The following is a 20298-nucleotide window of genomic DNA, read 5'->3' as shown; positions in this document are numbered from 1 at the left end:
TTTACTTTACCCTTAGGCAGTGTTGTATTTCATTTCTAATACTTTAATTTTATTGATTTAGAAATCGCAACAAAATTTCCTAATTTTACATTTTCAGCACAGCCTTATTACAATGTGAGACAAAAAGAGAGAGGAGGGGGGGGGGGGGGGGGACAGAGGCAAACATGCAGACTTTTCATCAACGACTGTAATTGAGGTATCTTTTCTAAAAATGTGGGTAGCCCTGAAAAGGGCTTTTTTTTTTAAGTGGACAGTCTGTCTGGAATGCAAAGACTGCTTATTTCTTGGCGACTGCCTTCTTGGGAGTCTTGGTTTTCTTGGCTGCTGCCTTCTTGGGAGTCTTGGCTTTCTTGGGCTTAGCTGCTGCCTTCTTTGGAGACTTGGGGGCTGCCTTTTTCTTGGGGGACTTGGTCTTCTTGGGTCCGGCTGGTTTCTTGGCTGCTGTCTTCTTCTTGGGAGTCTTGGCCTTCTTCTCTCCGGCAGGCTTCTTGGGCTTGGCGGCGGCCTTCTTGGGCTTGGCTGCCTTGGGCTTGGCAACCTTTTTGGCTTTAGGTTTCTTCTCGGTCTTGGGTTTGTCTCCAAGTTTGAAGGAGCCACTAGCGCCAGTACCCTTTGCTTGCTTCAGAGCACCTTTCTTAACACCGTTCTTCAGGGCCATTTTCAGGTGGGCGTTGATAGAGTTTACATCGTTGCCCACTTTGTAGTTGGCCATGATGTACTTGAGAATGGCCTGTCTGGATGAGCCACCGCGTTCTTTCAGAGATGCAACGGCGGCGCTAATCATGTCAATGTACTTAGGATGTGCAGCAGGCACCTTAGGCTTTGCGGCCTTCTTCTTGGCTGGGGACTTTGCTGGTGCAGCAGTATCGGCCATGGCTACTTAGGAGAGTAAAACGACGACTTACTTCTCGGGAACAGTGAACACTGGAATACTTGGGTCACACGCACTTGCTGTTTTTGTTTACACTGAGCGCGGACCGCCTAGAAAACATCCAGTGTGTCGAGACGTACGTGTTTTTGTTCGTGCATGTGTGTTTCAATGTGGGTATTTGCATCCGCGCTGCAGCTCAACGAAGGGTCTCTATCACAAAATATGAGCATAGTCCCAACCTCTACATTCCTCTCTATCATTCTATCTATTTACATTTTTAGATTGTTCTCTTTGTAGTGTTCAAAATCAAGAAAATAGGCCTCCAAACTCGCATGTCTGAATTTCACGTTACGATTCAAGTTGAAAATTTTGCTTGAAAAGACAAATTTCAGTGATGATTTATCTTAAACTTTTCCTAGACACGTTTAAAAATGCCAACTGGATCTCTCCGTCCTGTGAATATCCTCAGTTTGCCCTAAAACTGTGAGAAACCCACACAGACTCTGTATTGTATCATACCTTCCTATTTAGGCAGTATAGAAGTGCAACCGACAGATTGAAAATAATGAAATTTAAACTATTTTTCACAATTAATTTATTTATATTTTGAATTTTTCTGTTTAAATCTGTTTGTTTTGATGTTCGCAGATGACACCGTAATATTCGCTAACTCACCCGAAGAATTACAGTATATGCTTGACGCGTTACATGGATATGTTACCTCGTGGAATTTGACTGTTAACACTGAAAAAAAAACCCAAAATTTTAGTATTCAGAAAAGGAGGATGCGTAAATTTTTCATGGACATATAACAATGAAATTTTGGAAATTGTCGACTCTTTTAATTACCTAGGATTATATTTAAATTATAACGGTAAATTCAATGGTACGCAAAAGAAATTAGCTGAACAAGGTCAAAAAGCACTATCTGGTTTAAACCGTAATATACAGAAATTTGAATTCAACGTCGAAACCCGATGTCAACTCTTTGATACATATGTTGGAAGTGTTATCTCGTATGGAAGCGAAATCTGGGGTTTTCATAAATCTCCGGAAATTGAAAGACTGCATTTATCCTTTTGTAAAATTACCCTCGGTGTTAGGCGCAATGTATGCAATTATATGATTCATAGAGAATTGGGACGATATCCACTTATTATACAAAGGAAATTGAAAATTATGAAATTCTGGTGTAAATTATTAAAAACAGAAAACTGCATTTAAAAATCTTCTTATGAATACCTGCGATATGATGCAGAAAATGGGTCGGGAACAAGTATAAACTGGGCGCCTGATGTAAAACTTGAACTATTTAGATTGGGTCTGGGAGAATTTTGGATAAAACAGCAAGCAATAAACTTTGCTCATTTTATGCACGTGTATAAAAATAGAATCCTAGATATATACCTCCAAGAGTGCACTGCATTTATGGATAATTCGTCAAAATGCTTTCTATATAAACATATTGTCCAATCTGACTTCTGTAAAATGCAATTCTATTTAACAAAACCTTTTCAGAGTAATTTAAAAAAAAACAAAAACAAAAAAAAAAAAAAAACCATATTTCCCGCACTAGACTTTCGTCTCACTATCTTAACATAGAATGCGGAAGGTACCAAGGCAAAAGTAGAGAGGATAGATTATGCGATGTTTGTAATACACGTGAAATAGAAGACGAATTCCATTTCATTCTTCAATGCCCTAGATATCTAAATTGAAGAAAAAAATATATAAATGAATATTATTACAAATTGCCAAGTACTTTTAAATTAATCCAATTGTTGGGTACCAACCGCATATCTACTTTGGTTGGTTTAGGGAAATATATTCATTATGCCCTAATATTACGTAACGAAGATCAATCAGGTTAACCTAATTTCTATCTGTGTAAGGTTTATATTTTCAGATGTCTGTACATTAAAACATCATTGCTATATACTGTATTATAACTTTGAATTATGATTATATTGTACTTCATTTGTTCATTATATATTATTGTATACTATAAATGAGTGGAACTGTGGGACTGAGGAACACTTGACCAGGGGTTTCACCCCCCAATTTAGGCTCACTGAGAGTCTTAAATTTTGTAATATATGTTATTATATGTTATTTTTGTAAACTGATGGGCTGTATTGCCCAAAGTTATATCCTGAATAAACTAATATACAACAACAACAAACAATGAAACCTTAGTCTAGATATATAATATGTTTGTCTCAGCCAGTGTGTTCCCTTGCGCCTGTCCAAATATTCATATGTACATGATTATTTGCATTTTATTTAAAAATAAATAAATAAATGAAGAATGTAGTAGGGGGAAAATGAAAAAAGAAAGAAACAAGGCGTGACGTTTCGTATTTATTATTAATTCATTTTCATTTCAAGATAATGAACAACGTTCTGAGCTATATTCATACAGCAAATATTCAAAGTTTTTAATCTGAGCACATTCAGAGATATATTTTGGACACGTTTGAAATCGAGCTGTAGAACACGGGATAGTTTTCAAAAGACAACATATAGTAATGCAGTAACAACGATCGATTTCCTGGATAGTAAATTTCTATTCTCTATCCGTATAACATCCCTGCGTACATCAAATCTAGCAATTTCCACAGGAAATGAACCATGCATAATTTTGAGGCGTGTTTTTACAATTATATACTTATAAATCCGAATTGTGTTGAAATACTCTACATAAATGTACCTTTTCTGACATGAACAGTATATATATGGCTGAGAGCGGGTCATAATATTTCATTTGCACGCCGTACATATAAAACATTTAAAAAAAAAAACATTATAAATATTAAAAAAACGTATTTGAGAGCTATTTTAACCCATTTTCCATGATTATTTTTTTTTTCACTGAATTGTGCAGAATTGTTTACATTTTCCTTGTCTTTAGGTCTTAAGGAAAATGATACACGCATCTTTGATGATAATTTTAAAAGAAAAAATCACCAAGACAAAATTTATTATCTGAAATTACTGTGATTTCTTAGCAAATTTGTATGAGTCGTAACTTTTTGATTGACGTGTGATATCATATATATAATGTTATAGTCAGACAAATGAGTCGCAAGTAAGGCTGCAATATATACAAGATACAAGATATTTTATTTACAAATCAAGGGAAAATGTGATATCTTGGCATGCAGTGCTGTATGTTTTCATTTATTGAAAAGTTTACACATTTCGTTTCTTAGATAAACCGTATGCTATTAGAGGCATCTTTTCTAAAAAATTTGGGTGGCCGTGAAAACGGCCGTTTGGTATATTTCAAAGTCGTACAGACTTTTTACTTGCTGGCTGACTTCTGGGTCTTCTTGGGGAGGAGTACGGCCTGGATGTTGGGCAGAACACCACCCTGGGCGATGGTCACGCCGGACAGGAGTTTGTTCAACTCCTCGTCGTTACGGATGGCCAGCTGCAGATGACGGGGGATGATTCTGGTCTTCTTGTTGTCGCGGGCGGCGTTGCCTGCCAACTCCAAAACTTCGGCGGCCAAGTATTCAAGAACGGCGGCCAAGTACACGGGGGCACCGGCTCCCACTCTCTCGGCGTAGTTGCCCTTCCTCAGCAGACGGTGGATACGACCCACGGGGAACTGAAGTCCGGCACGGGATGATCGGCTCTTGGCCTTTCCCTTCACTTTGCCTCCTTTACCACGTCCTGACATCTTTGATCTGTTAATAAGAGTAGTTGACGCTCAAGAAATGAAATCAACGAATAACTCACAACAGCCTTCGCGACCCTATTTAAACACGCGGGCGGATTGAAATGTGCAGCCAATCGGCGCGATCGTATTTCGTACACTTTGTCGCTCGCCGAACAACACTAGTTTTCTCGAGGGTCCGTAATGTACTTGCCCACCGTTATCCGTCCGTGCGATATAAAAGCAGCGCGGCGCGAGTCGACATTCATAGTTTTCAGTTTGTATACAACCTGTAAACATGCCACCCAAAGTTGGATCTAAAGGAGCTAAGAAAGCAGCCACCAAGGCCAAGGCCCAGAGAACTGGGGACAAGAAAAAACGCAGGAAGAGGAGGGAATCCTATGCCATTTACATCTACAAGGTGCTGAAACAGGTTCACCCAGACACTGGTGTTTCCAGCAAGGCCATGAGCATCATGAACTCTTTCGTCAACGACATCTTTGAGAGAATCGCTGCCGAGGCCTCCCGTCTCGCTCACTACAACAAGCGATCTACCATCACCAGCAGAGAGATCCAGACTGCTGTCCGTCTCCTTCTGCCCGGTGAATTGGCCAAGCACGCTGTCTCTGAGGGAACCAAGGCCGTCACCAAGTACACCAGCAGCAAGTAAACTGCAAACTTGCAGTCCAGAAAAAAATAAACGGCCCTTTTCAGGGCCACACAAATTTTTCGAAAAGATATCTTCATTACATCGTCGAGAAACGAAGTAGTTTGTTAAGTGTGTGTGTAGCTTATCTTATTATTGTAATTTTTCTTTAATATTAGATCTATCTAAGCCTATATATTTTTACTTTGCATTTCTTTCTTTTTCCCTGATTTAGTCTGTTCTCCCTAATGATTTTAAATGTGTACAGTCTATGACTGGAAAAAATAAAAGTGTGCACACACACACACACACACACACACACCTTCAGAAAAATAAACCAACATGTGCATGCCCATCCTATTAAGTGTACATTAAATAATTACAGACAGTGAAATCCCACAAGGCCTTATAATAACACAACAGTGCATGTATGGTATACAAAAACTTAGTTCAGGCCTTCTAATTTATATAAAGGCATGTTATTTTAAGCCTAAAAGCAACACAGCCACACTTTTTCAAGTCAAATAAAAAAGAAAGCCAGCTAACAAGTGATTAGTGTAAAATGAGGGACCTAGGAGTTCAATGTTAAGCCACGATTAATTTAATTTCTCCTCTCTCTCTCTCTCTCTCTCTCTCTCTCTCTCTCTCTCTCTCTCTCTCTCTCTCACTCATTTTGTTTTTTTTTTTTGTTTGTTTGTTTGTTTGGTTTTGTTTTTTTTTTTTTTTTTTGGAATGATTCTAGTTTTGGTTCTGTTGGTGCATATAATATTGATTTATAGCGTAACGAGTTGTGCATCTGAAATATGGGCAATCTAATATACAGGTTTTAGATGTAGACAAAGTGCATTAAGATTTTACTAGTATCATTTAACAGTACAAGCTATGAAATATTTACCATGTTCATTGTGGATATTGAACAACATCCCTTAAAATTCCCTAAGAAAAAGAAAATTCTTAGTTATTAATTTATGTAACAAAACAGTGAATATTGACTTATATAATATAGACTTTCAAATAATAAAGTTATTGTTGAGAACGATGATGTATACAAAAGTGAAATTTATCGCCTGGGTCTAGCTGATTCATACCGAGATGCGAATTCTCTTTGAAGAGGAGATGGGTGAACAAGACGTGCAGAATGCCTATATCTTCAGATAAATTATAATACAAAAATCATATTCAATTTGTGAATTTAGACAGTATTTAGAGTGAAGTTATCATTGTTGAAATTAATGAAATTATACACACACACACACACACACACACACACACATACATATATATATATATATATATATATATATATATATATATATATATATATGCATTCTTATTGATGGTTTTTTTTTTTCTTTTTCCATATGTCATTGAAATATGTTAAGGTGAGATGTATAAAAACATAAATTCATTAACTTTCAAAACTTTTCTTAAATAACCTATTGAATCAGATATAATATTGTAATGATGGTATACTTCTATCAAGGAATGTGTGATGTTTTCAAACATAAAGATTATAGCAGATATCTTTATCACCAAAATATTGTAATTACATCTACCAACATCTCATTGAACATTTTGCATTGTGAATATCCTTTATTAAAAACATTACACATAAAGTACTGGAAATATGTACAATAAACATGTCATCCAATAAACTTCATCCCAAGAACTTGCATCTTCAAGTTGATTGAGTTTTTCATGTTTTGCAGATAAGATATTCAGAACAATCTCCTATAATAGTTAAGGTTTTGTTTTGTGCAAGTGTGTGTGTTTTGTTTGTTTTGCACAGCTCTGGAGCAAGATACATTCATTGCACACACTGCTAGTTATGGGACATATTTTGATATGAATGTTATTTATATGGTAATGGAATGATGAAATATAACATGCAACTATGAGTTGATACTTTATTCTGGAGATGAATGTTAAAAAAAAAAAAAATGTATGAACCCTTATTTTGTGTATTAAATTTTATTAACCTACTATTCATTTCATGTGATGCCGATGTTGGGACCCAAATGTTACAATGTGAATCATGAAACAATAACATAAAATCAGCTGTGTGAATTCATATTTTAATTGTTGATAGAGTTGAGTTTAAAGCAAAATCAAGGCATATAACAAGAAAGATAACTCTTGCTACCTTGTGCAGCACAATTTGACTGCAGAAGTTATGTAGCCTACACACAATGTTACATGTAAAAATTGTGTTACAGGACTAGTATTTAGATATTCACCTCCCTCGACGTGTCTCACTCAGTATACTGTTACAGTATGCATGTTATTTATTACAATTGTAAGTTTTACCAGATTTAACGAAGCTTATGTCATTCAATCATAATTTGAATACTGTGTAAAGTATTTGCTCTGCCCTACCCTTTGTATAAATACTGAATGGGTAGCCGAATAATATGCTTTTTTTCCAGTGACTCAGACATTATGTAGAAATATGATTAAAAAAAAAAACCACACACATTCGTTTCTTTTACACGTCTGCTCAGAGGCATCTTTTCTAAAAATTTGGGTGGCCGTGAAAACGGCCGTTTGTTGTTACGCTTGTAAGCGATGGTAGGGGGTATCTAACCACCGAATCCGTAAAGGGTACGTCCTTGTCTCTTCAGTGCATAGACAACGTCCATGGCTGTGACAGTCTTCCTCTTGGCGTGCTCTGTGTAGGTGACAGCATCACGAATGACGTTCTCAAGGAAAACTTTCAAGACACCACGGGTCTCCTCGTAGATGAGTCCAGAGATACGTTTGACTCCACCTCTGCGTGCAAGACGACGGATGGCGGGTTTGGTGATACCCTGGATGTTATCTCTCAGGACCTTCCTGTGACGCTTGGCGCCCCCCTTTCCAAGACCTTTTCCTCCTTTACCACGTCCAGACATAATTCAGTTCTCAGTAGATTAAACTTCTGAAATGACGCTAGACAGACGGGATAGCGATATATATAGCGCTGTTCGACGACGCGCTAGAGGCACTTGTATCTTGAAAACTTCGGCAGTGCAACGAAGGCACACAGTAAGGAACAGTCTGATTGGTTCCCGCTCTGCGCGCCTTGCTTGTTCTTGTTTACATTTTTTTTTTTTTTTCTATTGATGTACCCTTGAGCTGTTTCTAATCCTGTTATCTCAATTCAGTAGGTCAATATTTTAGAATGTTAAAATTTTATACCCATTTCTAATAAATTCGAATAAATATACATGGTTAGAACTACGTGCACAGTACCTGTATTTAAATCTGTGTTTTCTTTCTTTTTAAATGAATATATATATATTTTTTTTAATTTTATACCCATTTCTAATAAATTCGAATAAAAATACATGGTTAGAACTACGTGCGCAGTTCCTGTTTTTAAATCTGTGATTCCTTTCTTTTTAAATGAATATTTTTATCATTTATTTTCATTTGTACCTATTTTGGCACAATGCAAAAGGTTTTGCACGCAAGTATTAACCACTAACGAGGTTCTCACCTCTTTAATATGTCATTTGATTCAGTATTCATAAAGTAAACGTTTACTCTTTCTCTCTCTCTTGTGAAATTGATGGTATATACTGTGTATTTACATTGCCCACGACAGACACATGTGCAGCTCGTGCTGAACGAGATTCTGCTTTATTAGAATTACTATTTTCTTCTAATGGTTGTGCTTTTGGCATATGTTTGGATACGTGTTCGTAAATGATAACATGTTGTAGTAGCCGATACACTTTTATCTATAGTATTCCCTTTAACTGAAATAGTACAATATTATTGTTGAAATGAACAATGTCATTTACAAATTGTTATACTATCCATTGGCATACCTTTTTCTTATTATTGTAATAATTTCATACTTGTCTGTTAAGGACTCTAAATTAGAAAATAATTGTTCTGTTTTGTACGTTATAATTGCAAGTGTTTTATTCATTTTCGAATTGTCCGTGACATTCATTTTAAACTTATTGTTATAGTTTCGTCTTGTATATAAGTAATGATAGAGTGTAAGATGTCACAATTATGCCAGTATATAGGCTACTTAACACTCAATACGATCACATCTGTTGTTTTCTTGCATATGTATAAATAATAGTTTAGATGCGTTTATGCCAGTATATATGACACTTTCCTACTCCAAATTTGATCTAACATTTATCATGTGGCCTTGTGTTTTAATTTTGTGTATTACGTTTCTTGAGCGCTGTAACATGAAGGCATCTTTTCTAAATATTTTGGTGGCCGTGAAAACGGCCGTTTTGTGTTTTGTCTGAAACAAGAATATGTTTAAGCTCGTTCGCCACGGATACGTCTGGCAAGCTGGATGTCCTTTGGCATGATGGTTACTCTCTTAGCGTGGATAGCACACAAGTTAGTATCCTCAAAGAGTCCGACAAGGTAGGCCTCACTGGCTTCCTGGAGGGCCATGACGGCAGAGCTCTGGAAACGCAGATCGGTCTTGAAATCCTGAGCGATTTCACGGACAAGTCGCTGGAATGGGAGTTTCCTGATGAGCAATTCGGTGCTCTTCTGGTATCTCCTGATCTCACGGAGAGCGACAGTTCCTGGCCTGTATCTGTGAGGCTTCTTAACGCCACCGGTGGCTGGTGCGCTTTTACGGGCTGCCTTGGTAGCCAGCTGTTTTCGTGGGGCCTTGCCTCCAGTAGATTTTCTTGCAGTCTGCTTGGTACGTGCCATCTTCTCTGAGTTCAGATAAAATGAATGACGAGATCGTGTGTTTACTATAGTTTTATACGGTCCTGTGGCTCGTGAATATTTGATCAAACTTCGAAATCAGCGCGCACGAAGTAAGGATGTTTGCGATTGGTTCCGGAGTTAAGAAAGACGCCTTGTGATTAGTCGGGCACATTGTGCTTCGATTGGTCTTAGCTGGAATCATTTCAATCCACCTTTCTGCACAGATTTTGTACTTGGGTTTAAATCTAGGTTATTTGGTTAAAATTATATAATTCTGATAATAAGGATCCATTGAATGAAGAGATAAAAACAATCACAGTAATAATGTTAACAATCGTAATGATTTATCCCTTGTTTTTCTTTTGTTTTGTTTGTTTTTTTTTTTGTCATTTTATGTATCTATTTAATTGTTATTATTATTATTATTTTTTATTTTCTTTTATTTATCTGTAAGATTGTTGGATTTCAAAGCCTTCCCTAGTATACAAAGCCATGCAAATGTATAAATGTATAAAAGGATATTACCATATATTTATTTATTTTATTATTTTTTTTTAATTCTATATACATTGCCCAGTGTTTGGTGGGTGTCATAACACTTGTAAATCAGCCCAACATTGCTTTGCTCTCTTTAAGGACCTGATTTTTTTTTCTTTCATTGTGTTGTTTGTGTTTGTCTCATTTGATTTAAGATATTTCAAGAACTTATCTTGTCAACACATCAAGTCCTGTCAAAACAAGTCCGAAGGGTCAAAGAAATTTTAGCTCAAAAAAACTGATTCTGTAAATTAAAATATGTCAAAGTGATGTATCATGTAATAATAAGCACTGGTATGCAAGTGGTTTTGCTTTCAAGAATTCTTTGGTCATGTACGGGTTACACAGAAGTTGCATCAATAGTCACTACCTTACAAATTTATCTCAGAGTACCAGAGTATGTGCCATTTCATTTTGTGTATGGCTTGATAGTTAGGAAATAAAACAGACAAATTCAAAATATCTGATCATAAAACTTGTGTACTTAACACTGAATTTTGAACCAGTGTTTTTGTGTGATAAAATGGTCTATCATACTTCAAAATTTCATATACACACTTTCACATCCCCTGTTTATTGTCATTCATTTCAATTACTGACTTCGCTCCTCCATTATTAATGTTGTATGTGAGCATAACTTTTTTTTTGGGGGGGGGGGGGGGAGAGGGGGAGATATCATTTTCCAATTTCTTGTACTTTAAAAATATTACTATGATCATATAATTTTACTTTACCCTTAGGCAGTGTTGTATTTCATTTCTAATACTTTAATTTTATTGATTTAGAAATCGCAACAAAATTTCCTAATTTTACATTTTCAGCACAGCCTTATTACAATGTGAGACAAAAAGAGAGAGGAGGGGGGGGGGGGGGGGGACAGAGGCAAACATGCAGACTTTTCATCAACGACTGTAATTGAGGTATCTTTTCTAAAAATGTGGGTAGCCCTGAAAAGGGCTTTTTTTTTTAAGTGGACAGTCTGTCTGGAATGCAAAGACTGCTTATTTCTTGGCGACTGCCTTCTTGGGAGTCTTGGTTTTCTTGGCTGCTGCCTTCTTGGGAGTCTTGGCTTTCTTGGGCTTAGCTGCTGCCTTCTTTGGAGACTTGGGGGCTGCCTTTTTCTTGGGGGACTTGGTCTTCTTGGGTCCGGCTGGTTTCTTGGCTGCTGTCTTCTTCTTGGGAGTCTTGGCCTTCTTCTCTCCGGCAGGCTTCTTGGGCTTGGCGGCGGCCTTCTTGGGCTTGGCTGCCTTGGGCTTGGCAACCTTTTTGGCTTTAGGTTTCTTCTCGGTCTTGGGTTTGTCTCCAAGTTTGAAGGAGCCACTAGCGCCAGTACCCTTTGCTTGCTTCAGAGCACCTTTCTTAACACCGTTCTTCAGGGCCATTTTCAGGTGGGCGTTGATAGAGTTTACATCGTTGCCCACTTTGTAGTTGGCCATGATGTACTTGAGAATGGCCTGTCTGGATGAGCCACCGCGTTCTTTCAGAGATGCAACGGCGGCGCTAATCATGTCAATGTACTTAGGATGTGCAGCAGGCACCTTAGGCTTTGCGGCCTTCTTCTTGGCTGGGGACTTTGCTGGTGCAGCAGTATCGGCCATGGCTACTTAGGAGAGTAAAACGACGACTTACTTCTCGGGAACAGTGAACACTGGAATACTTGGGTCACACGCACTTGCTGTTTTTGTTTACACTGAGCGCGGACCGCCTAGAAAACATCCAGTGTGTCGAGACGTACGTGTTTTTGTTCGTGCATGTGTGTTTCAATGTGGGTATTTGCATCCGCGCTGCAGCTCAACGAAGGGTCTCTATCACAAAATATGAGCATAGTCCCAACCTCTACATTCCTCTCTATCATTCTATCTATTTACATTTTTAGATTGTTCTCTTTGTAGTGTTCAAAATCAAGAAAATAGGCCTCCAAACTCGCATGTCTGAATTTCACGTTACGATTCAAGTTGAAAATTTTGCTTGAAAAGACAAATTTCAGTGATGATTTATCTTAAACTTTTCCTAGACACGTTTAAAAATGCCAACTGGATCTCTCCGTCCTGTGAATATCCTCAGTTTGCCCTAAAACTGTGAGAAACCCACACAGACTCTGTATTGTATCATACCTTCCTATTTAGGCAGTATAGAAGTGCAACCGACAGATTGAAAATAATGAAATTTAAACTATTTTTCACAATTAATTTATTTATATTTTGAATTTTTCTGTTTAAATCTGTTTGTTTTGATGTTCGCAGATGACACCGTAATATTCGCTAACTCACCCGAAGAATTACAGTATATGCTTGACGCGTTACATGGATATGTTACCTCGTGGAATTTGACTGTTAACACTGAAAAAAAAACCCAAAATTTTAGTATTCAGAAAAGGAGGATGCGTAAATTTTTCATGGACATATAACAATGAAATTTTGGAAATTGTCGACTCTTTTAATTACCTAGGATTATATTTAAATTATAACGGTAAATTCAATGGTACGCAAAAGAAATTAGCTGAACAAGGTCAAAAAGCACTATCTGGTTTAAACCGTAATATACAGAAATTTGAATTCAACGTCGAAACCCGATGTCAACTCTTTGATACATATGTTGGAAGTGTTATCTCGTATGGAAGCGAAATCTGGGGTTTTCATAAATCTCCGGAAATTGAAAGACTGCATTTATCCTTTTGTAAAATTACCCTCGGTGTTAGGCGCAATGTATGCAATTATATGATTCATAGAGAATTGGGACGATATCCACTTATTATACAAAGGAAATTGAAAATTATGAAATTCTGGTGTAAATTATTAAAAACAGAAAACTGCATTTAAAAATCTTCTTATGAATACCTGCGATATGATGCAGAAAATGGGTCGGGAACAAGTATAAACTGGGCGCCTGATGTAAAACTTGAACTATTTAGATTGGGTCTTGGAGAATTTTGGATAAAACAGCAAGCAATAAACTTTGCTCATTTTATGCACGTGTATAAAAATAGAATCCTAGATATATACCTCCAAGAGTGCACTGCATTTATGGATAATTCGTCAAAATGCTTTCTATATAAACATATTGTCCAATCTGACTTCTGTAAAATGCAATTCTATTTAACAAAACCTTTTCAGAGTAATTTAAAAAAAAACAAAAACAAAAAAAAAAAAAAAACCATATTTCCCGCACTAGACTTTCGTCTCACTATCTTAACATAGAATGCGGAAGGTACCAAGGCAAAAGTAGAGAGGATAGATTATGCGATGTTTGTAATACACGTGAAATAGAAGACGAATTCCATTTCATTCTTCAATGCCCTAGATATCTAAATTGAAGAAAAAAATATATAAATGAATATTATTACAAATTGCCAAGTACTTTTAAATTAATCCAATTGTTGGGTACCAACCGCATATCTACTTTGGTTGGTTTAGGGAAATATATTCATTATGCCCTAATATTACGTAACGAAGATCAATCAGGTTAACCTAATTTCTATCTGTGTAAGGTTTATATTTTCAGATGTCTGTACATTAAAACATCATTGCTATATACTGTATTATAACTTTGAATTATGATTATATTGTACTTCATTTGTTCATTATATATTATTGTATACTATAAATGAGTGGAACTGTGGGACTGAGGAACACTTGACCAGGGGTTTCACCCCCCAATTTAGGCTCACTGAGAGTCTTAAATTTTGTAATATATGTTATTATATGTTATTTTTGTAAACTGATGGGCTGTATTGCCCAAAGTTATATCCTGAATAAACTAATATACAACAACAACAAACAATGAAACCTTAGTCTAGATATATAATATGTTTGTCTCAGCCAGTGTGTTCCCTTGCGCCTGTCCAAATATTCATATGTACATGATTATTTGCATTTTATTTAAAAATAAATAAATAAATGAAGAATGTAGTAGGGGGAAAATGAAAAAAGAAAGAAACAAGGCGTGACGTTTCGTATTTATTATTAATTCATTTTCATTTCAAGATAATGAACAACGTTCTGAGCTATATTCATACAGCAAATATTCAAAGTTTTTAATCTGAGCACATTCAGAGATATATTTTGGACACGTTTGAAATCGAGCTGTAGAACACGGGATAGTTTTCAAAAGACAACATATAGTAATGCAGTAACAACGATCGATTTCCTGGATAGTAAATTTCTATTCTCTATCCGTATAACATCCCTGCGTACATCAAATCTAGCAATTTCCACAGGAAATGAACCATGCATAATTTTGAGGCGTGTTTTTACAATTATATACTTATAAATCCGAATTGTGTTGAAATACTCTACATAAATGTACCTTTTCTGACATGAACAGTATATATATGGCTGAGAGCGGGTCATAATATTTCATTTGCACGCCGTACATATAAAACATTTAAAAAAAAAAACATTATAAATATTAAAAAAACGTATTTGAGAGCTATTTTAACCCATTTTCCATGATTATTTTTTTTTTCACTGAATTGTGCAGAATTGTTTACATTTTCCTTGTCTTTAGGTCTTAAGGAAAATGATACACGCATCTTTGATGATAATTTTAAAAGAAAAAATCACCAAGACAAAATTTATTATCTGAAATTACTGTGATTTCTTAGCAAATTTGTATGAGTCGTAACTTTTTGATTGACGTGTGATATCATATATATAATGTTATAGTCAGACAAATGAGTCGCAAGTAAGGCTGCAATATATACAAGATACAAGATATTTTATTTACAAATCAAGGGAAAATGTGATATCTTGGCATGCAGTGCTGTATGTTTTCATTTATTGAAAAGTTTACACATTTCGTTTCTTAGATAAACCGTATGCTATTAGAGGCATCTTTTCTAAAAAATTTGGGTGGCCGTGAAAACGGCCGTTTGGTATATTTCAAAGTCGTACAGACTTTTTACTTGCTGGCTGACTTCTGGGTCTTCTTGGGGAGGAGTACGGCCTGGATGTTGGGCAGAACACCACCCTGGGCGATGGTCACGCCGGACAGGAGTTTGTTCAACTCCTCGTCGTTACGGATGGCCAGCTGCAGATGACGGGGGATGATTCTGGTCTTCTTGTTGTCGCGGGCGGCGTTGCCTGCCAACTCCAAAACTTCGGCGGCCAAGTATTCAAGAACGGCGGCCAAGTACACGGGGGCACCGGCTCCCACTCTCTCGGCGTAGTTGCCCTTCCTCAGCAGACGGTGGATACGACCCACGGGGAACTGAAGTCCGGCACGGGATGATCGGCTCTTGGCCTTTCCCTTCACTTTGCCTCCTTTACCACGTCCTGACATCTTTGATCTGTTAATAAGAGTAGTTGACGCTCAAGAAATGAAATCAACGAATAACTCACAACAGCCTTCGCGACCCTATTTAAACACGCGGGCGGATTGAAATGTGCAGCCAATCGGCGCGATCGTATTTCGTACACTTTGTCGCTCGCCGAACAACACTAGTTTTCTCGAGGGTCCGTAATGTACTTGCCCACCGTTATCCGTCCGTGCGATATAAAAGCAGCGCGGCGCGAGTCGACATTCATAGTTTTCAGTTTGTATACAACCTGTAAACATGCCACCCAAAGTTGGATCTAAAGGAGCTAAGAAAGCAGCCACCAAGGCCAAGGCCCAGAGAACTGGGGACAAGAAAAAACGCAGGAAGAGGAGGGAATCCTATGCCATTTACATCTACAAGGTGCTGAAACAGGTTCACCCAGACACTGGTGTTTCCAGCAAGGCCATGAGCATCATGAACTCTTTCGTCAACGACATCTTTGAGAGAATCGCTGCCGAGGCCTCCCGTCTCGCTCACTACAACAAGCGATCTACCATCACCAGCAGAGAGATCCAGACTGCTGTCCGTCTCCTTCTGCCCGGTGAATTGGCCAAGCACGCTGTCTCTGAGGGAACCAAGGCCGTCACCAAGTACACCAGCAGCAAGTAAACTGCAAACTTGCAGTCCAGAAAAAAATAAACGGCCCTTTTCAGGGCCACACAAATTTTTCGAAAAGATATCTTCATTACATCGTCGAGAAACGAAGTAGTTTGTTAAGTGTGTGTGTAGCTTATCTTATTATTGTAATTTTTCTTTAATATTAGATCTATCTAAGCCTATATATTTTTACTTTGCATTTCTTTCTTTTTCCCTGATTTAGTCTGTTCTCCCTAATGATTTTAAATGTGTACAGTCTATGACTGGAAAAAATAAAAGTGTGCACACACACACACACACACACACACACCTTCAGAAAAATAAACCAACATGTGCATGCCCATCCTATTAAGTGTACATTAAATAATTACAGACAGTGAAATCCCACAAGGCCTTATAATAACACAACAGTGCATGTATGGTATACAAAAACTTAGTTCAGGCCTTCTAATTTATATAAAGGCATGTTATTTTAAGCCTAAAAGCAACACAGCCACACTTTTTCAAGTCAAATAAAAAAGAAAGCCAGCTAACAAGTGATTAGTGTAAAATGAGGGACCTAGGAGTTCAATGTTAAGCCACGATTAATTTAATTTCTCCTCTCTCTCTCTCTCTCTCTCTCTCTCTCTCTCTCTCTCTCTCTCTCTCTCTCTCACTCATTTTGTTTTTTTTTTTTGTTTGTTTGTTTGTTTGGTTTTGTTTTTTTTTTTTTTTTTTGGAATGATTCTAGTTTTGGTTCTGTTGGTGCATATAATATTGATTTATAGCGTAACGAGTTGTGCATCTGAAATATGGGCAATCTAATATACAGGTTTTAGATGTAGACAAAGTGCATTAAGATTTTACTAGTATCATTTAACAGTACAAGCTATGAAATATTTACCATGTTCATTGTGGATATTGAACAACATCCCTTAAAATTCCCTAAGAAAAAGAAAATTCTTAGTTATTAATTTATGTAACAAAACAGTGAATATTGACTTATATAATATAGACTTTCAAATAATAAAGTTATTGTTGAGAACGATGATGTATACAAAAGTGAAATTTATCGCCTGGGTCTAGCTGATTCATACCGAGATGCGAATTCTCTTTGAAGAGGAGATGGGTGAACAAGACGTGCAGAATGCCTATATCTTCAGATAAATTATAATACAAAAATCATATTCAATTTGTGAATTTAGACAGTATTTAGAGTGAAGTTATCATTGTTGAAATTAATGAAATTATACACACACACACACACACACACACACACACATACATATATATATATATATATATATATATATATATATATATATATATATGCATTCTTATTGATGGTTTTTTTTTTTCTTTTTCCATATGTCATTGAAATATGTTAAGGTGAGATGTATAAAAACATAAATTCATTAACTTTCAAAACTTTTCTTAAATAACCTATTGAATCAGATATAATATTGTAATGATGGTATACTTCTATCAAGGAATGTGTGATGTTTTCAAACATAAAGATTATAGCAGATATCTTTATCACCAAAATATTGTAATTACATCTACCAACATCTCATTGAACATTTTGCATTGTGAATATCCTTTATTAAAAACATTACACATAAAGTACTGGAAATATGTACAATAAACATGTCATCCAATAAACTTCATCCCAAGAACTTGCATCTTCAAGTTGATTGAGTTTTTCATGTTTTGCAGATAAGATATTCAGAACAATCTCCTATAATAGTTAAGGTTTTGTTTTGTGCAAGTGTGTGTGTTTTGTTTGTTTTGCACAGCTCTGGAGCAAGATACATTCATTGCACACACTGCTAGTTATGGGACATATTTTGATATGAATGTTATTTATATGGTAATGGAATGATGAAATATAACATGCAACTATGAGTTGATACTTTATTCTGGAGATGAATGTTAAAAAAAAAAAAAATGTATGAACCCTTATTTTGTGTATTAAATTTTATTAACCTACTATTCATTTCATGTGATGCCGATGTTGGGACCCAAATGTTACAATGTGAATCATGAAACAATAACATAAAATCAGCTGTGTGAATTCATATTTTAATTGTTGATAGAGTTGAGTTTAAAGCAAAATCAAGGCATATAACAAGAAAGATAACTCTTGCTACCTTGTGCAGCACAATTTGACTGCAGAAGTTATGTAGCCTACACACAATGTTACATGTAAAAATTGTGTTACAGGACTAGTATTTAGATATTCACCTCCCTCGACGTGTCTCACTCAGTATACTGTTACAGTATGCATGTTATTTATTACAATTGTAAGTTTTACCAGATTTAACGAAGCTTATGTCATTCAATCATAATTTGAATACTGTGTAAAGTATTTGCTCTGCCCTACCCTTTGTATAAATACTGAATGGGTAGCCGAATAATATGCTTTTTTTCCAGTGACTCAGACATTATGTAGAAATATGATTAAAAAAAAAAACCACACACATTCGTTTCTTTTACACGTCTGCTCAGAGGCATCTTTTCTAAAAATTTGGGTGGCCGTGAAAACGGCCGTTTGTTGTTACGCTTGTAAGCGATGGTAGGGGGTATCTAACCACCGAATCCGTAAAGGGTACGTCCTTGTCTCTTCAGTGCATAGACAACGTCCATGGCTGTGACAGTCTTCCTCTTGGCGTGCTCTGTGTAGGTGACAGCATCACGAATGACGTTCTCAAGGAAAACTTTCAAGACACCACGGGTCTCCTCGTAGATGAGTCCAGAGATACGTTTGACTCCACCTCTGCGTGCAAGACGACGGATGGCGGGTTTGGTGATACCCTGGATGTTATCTCTCAGGACCTTCCTGTGACGCTTGGCGCCCCCCTTTCCAAGACCTTTTCCTCCTTTACCACGTCCAGACATAATTCAGTTCTCAGTAGATTAAACTTCTGAAATGACGCTAGACAGACGGGATAGCGATATATATAGCGCTGTTCGACGACGCGCTAGAGGCACTTGTATCTTGAAAACTTCGGCAGTGCAACGAAGGCACACAGTAAGGAACAGTCTGATTGGTTCCCGCTCTGCGCGCCTTGCTTGTTCTTGTTTACATTTTTTTTTTTTTTTCTATTGATGTACCCTTGAGCTGTTTCTAATCCTGTTATCTCAATTCAGTAGGTCAATATTTTAGAATGTTAAAATTTTATACCCATTTCTAATAAATTCGAATAAATATACATGGTTAGAACTACGTGCACAGTACCTGTATTTAAATCTGTGTTTTCTTTCTTTTTAAATGAATATATATATATTTTTTTTAATTTTATACCCATTTCTAATAAATTCGAATAAAAATACATGGTTAGAACTACGTGCGCAGTTCCTGTTTTTAAATCTGTGATTCCTTTCTTTTTAAATGAATATTTTTATCATTTATTTTCATTTGTACCTATTTTGGCACAATGCAAAAGGTTTTGCACGCAAGTATTAACCACTAACGAGGTTCTCACCTCTTTAATATGTCATTTGATTCAGTATTCATAAAGTAAACGTTTACTCTTTCTCTCTCTCTTGTGAAATTGATGGTATATACTGTGTATTTACATTGCCCACGACAGACACATGTGCAGCTCGTGCTGAACGAGATTCTGCTTTATTAGAATTACTATTTTCTTCTAATGGTTGTGCTTTTGGCATATGTTTGGATACGTGTTCGTAAATGATAACATGTTGTAGTAGCCGATACACTTTTATCTATAGTATTCCCTTTAACTGAAATAGTACAATATTATTGTTGAAATGAACAATGTCATTTACAAATTGTTATACTATCCATTGGCATACCTTTTTCTTATTATTGTAATAATTTCATACTTGTCTGTTAAGGACTCTAAATTAGAAAATAATTGTTCTGTTTTGTACGTTATAATTGCAAGTGTTTTATTCATTTTCGAATTGTCCGTGACATTCATTTTAAACTTATTGTTATAGTTTCGTCTTGTATATAAGTAATGATAGAGTGTAAGATGTCACAA

At 36.4% G+C, this 20298-nt stretch overlaps 7 protein-coding genes across 7 annotated transcripts; 2 read left to right on the top strand and 5 right to left on the bottom strand.

Moving 5' to 3' along the window:
* Nucleotides 1–277: 277 nt before the first annotated feature.
* Nucleotides 278–936, bottom strand: LOC133176792 (histone H1-delta-like). The gene has a single exon (XM_061311862.1). The coding sequence runs from the start codon at nucleotides 872–874 to the stop codon at nucleotides 278–280; it is 597 nt and encodes a 198-aa protein (XP_061167846.1). The 5' UTR covers nucleotides 875–936.
* Nucleotides 937–4155: 3219 nt separating this feature from the next.
* On the bottom strand, nucleotides 4156–4569 carry LOC133176794 (histone H2A-like). The gene has a single exon (XM_061311864.1). The coding sequence runs from the start codon at nucleotides 4554–4556 to the stop codon at nucleotides 4176–4178; it is 381 nt and encodes a 126-aa protein (XP_061167848.1). The 5' UTR covers nucleotides 4557–4569; the 3' UTR covers nucleotides 4156–4175.
* A 243-nt stretch (nucleotides 4570–4812) lies between these two features.
* Nucleotides 4813–5292, top strand: LOC133176799 (histone H2B). The gene has a single exon (XM_061311869.1). It carries the CDS (start codon nucleotides 4831–4833, stop codon nucleotides 5200–5202), a length of 372 nt encoding a protein of 123 aa, XP_061167853.1. The 5' UTR covers nucleotides 4813–4830; the 3' UTR covers nucleotides 5203–5292.
* A 6104-nt stretch (nucleotides 5293–11396) lies between these two features.
* LOC133176789 (histone H1-delta-like) lies at nucleotides 11397–12055 on the bottom strand. Its single transcript, XM_061311859.1, has one exon. The coding sequence runs from the start codon at nucleotides 11991–11993 to the stop codon at nucleotides 11397–11399; it is 597 nt and encodes a 198-aa protein (XP_061167843.1). The 5' UTR covers nucleotides 11994–12055.
* A 3219-nt stretch (nucleotides 12056–15274) lies between these two features.
* Nucleotides 15275–15688, bottom strand: LOC133176736 (histone H2A-like). The gene has a single exon (XM_061311809.1). It carries the CDS (start codon nucleotides 15673–15675, stop codon nucleotides 15295–15297), a length of 381 nt encoding a protein of 126 aa, XP_061167793.1. The 5' UTR covers nucleotides 15676–15688; the 3' UTR covers nucleotides 15275–15294.
* A 243-nt stretch (nucleotides 15689–15931) lies between these two features.
* Nucleotides 15932–16411, top strand: LOC133176726 (histone H2B). The gene has a single exon (XM_061311798.1). The coding sequence runs from the start codon at nucleotides 15950–15952 to the stop codon at nucleotides 16319–16321; it is 372 nt and encodes a 123-aa protein (XP_061167782.1). The 5' UTR covers nucleotides 15932–15949; the 3' UTR covers nucleotides 16322–16411.
* A 2463-nt stretch (nucleotides 16412–18874) lies between these two features.
* On the bottom strand, nucleotides 18875–19186 carry LOC133176781 (histone H4). The gene has a single exon (XM_061311851.1). The coding sequence runs from the start codon at nucleotides 19184–19186 to the stop codon at nucleotides 18875–18877; it is 312 nt and encodes a 103-aa protein (XP_061167835.1).
* Nucleotides 19187–20298: the final 1112 nt, after the last annotated feature.

The sequence above is a fragment of the Saccostrea echinata genome, unplaced genomic scaffold (assembly GCF_033153115.1).
Source record: "Saccostrea echinata isolate AGI-Se365-2 ecotype Australia unplaced genomic scaffold, CSIRO_AGI_Sech_v1 ptg000081l, whole genome shotgun sequence".
Lineage (NCBI taxonomy): Eukaryota > Metazoa > Mollusca > Bivalvia > Ostreida > Ostreidae > Saccostrea > Saccostrea echinata.
The sequence above is the reverse complement of the archived record's forward strand: the minus strand, read 5'-3'. Positions and strand labels throughout refer to the sequence as shown.

Bases quoted from the DNA above. Each gene is read 5' to 3' on its own strand.
- LOC133176792 (XM_061311862.1), bottom strand. From the start codon at position 874: ATGGCCGATACTGCTGCACCAGCAAAGTCCCCAGCCAAGAAGAAGGCC.
- LOC133176794 (XM_061311864.1), bottom strand. From the start codon at position 4,556: ATGTCAGGACGTGGTAAAGGAGGCAAAGTGAAGGGAAAGGCCAAGAGC.
- LOC133176799 (XM_061311869.1), top strand. From the start codon at position 4,831: ATGCCACCCAAAGTTGGATCTAAAGGAGCTAAGAAAGCAGCCACCAAG.
- LOC133176789 (XM_061311859.1), bottom strand. From the start codon at position 11,993: ATGGCCGATACTGCTGCACCAGCAAAGTCCCCAGCCAAGAAGAAGGCC.
- LOC133176736 (XM_061311809.1), bottom strand. From the start codon at position 15,675: ATGTCAGGACGTGGTAAAGGAGGCAAAGTGAAGGGAAAGGCCAAGAGC.
- LOC133176726 (XM_061311798.1), top strand. From the start codon at position 15,950: ATGCCACCCAAAGTTGGATCTAAAGGAGCTAAGAAAGCAGCCACCAAG.
- LOC133176781 (XM_061311851.1), bottom strand. From the start codon at position 19,186: ATGTCTGGACGTGGTAAAGGAGGAAAAGGTCTTGGAAAGGGGGGCGCC.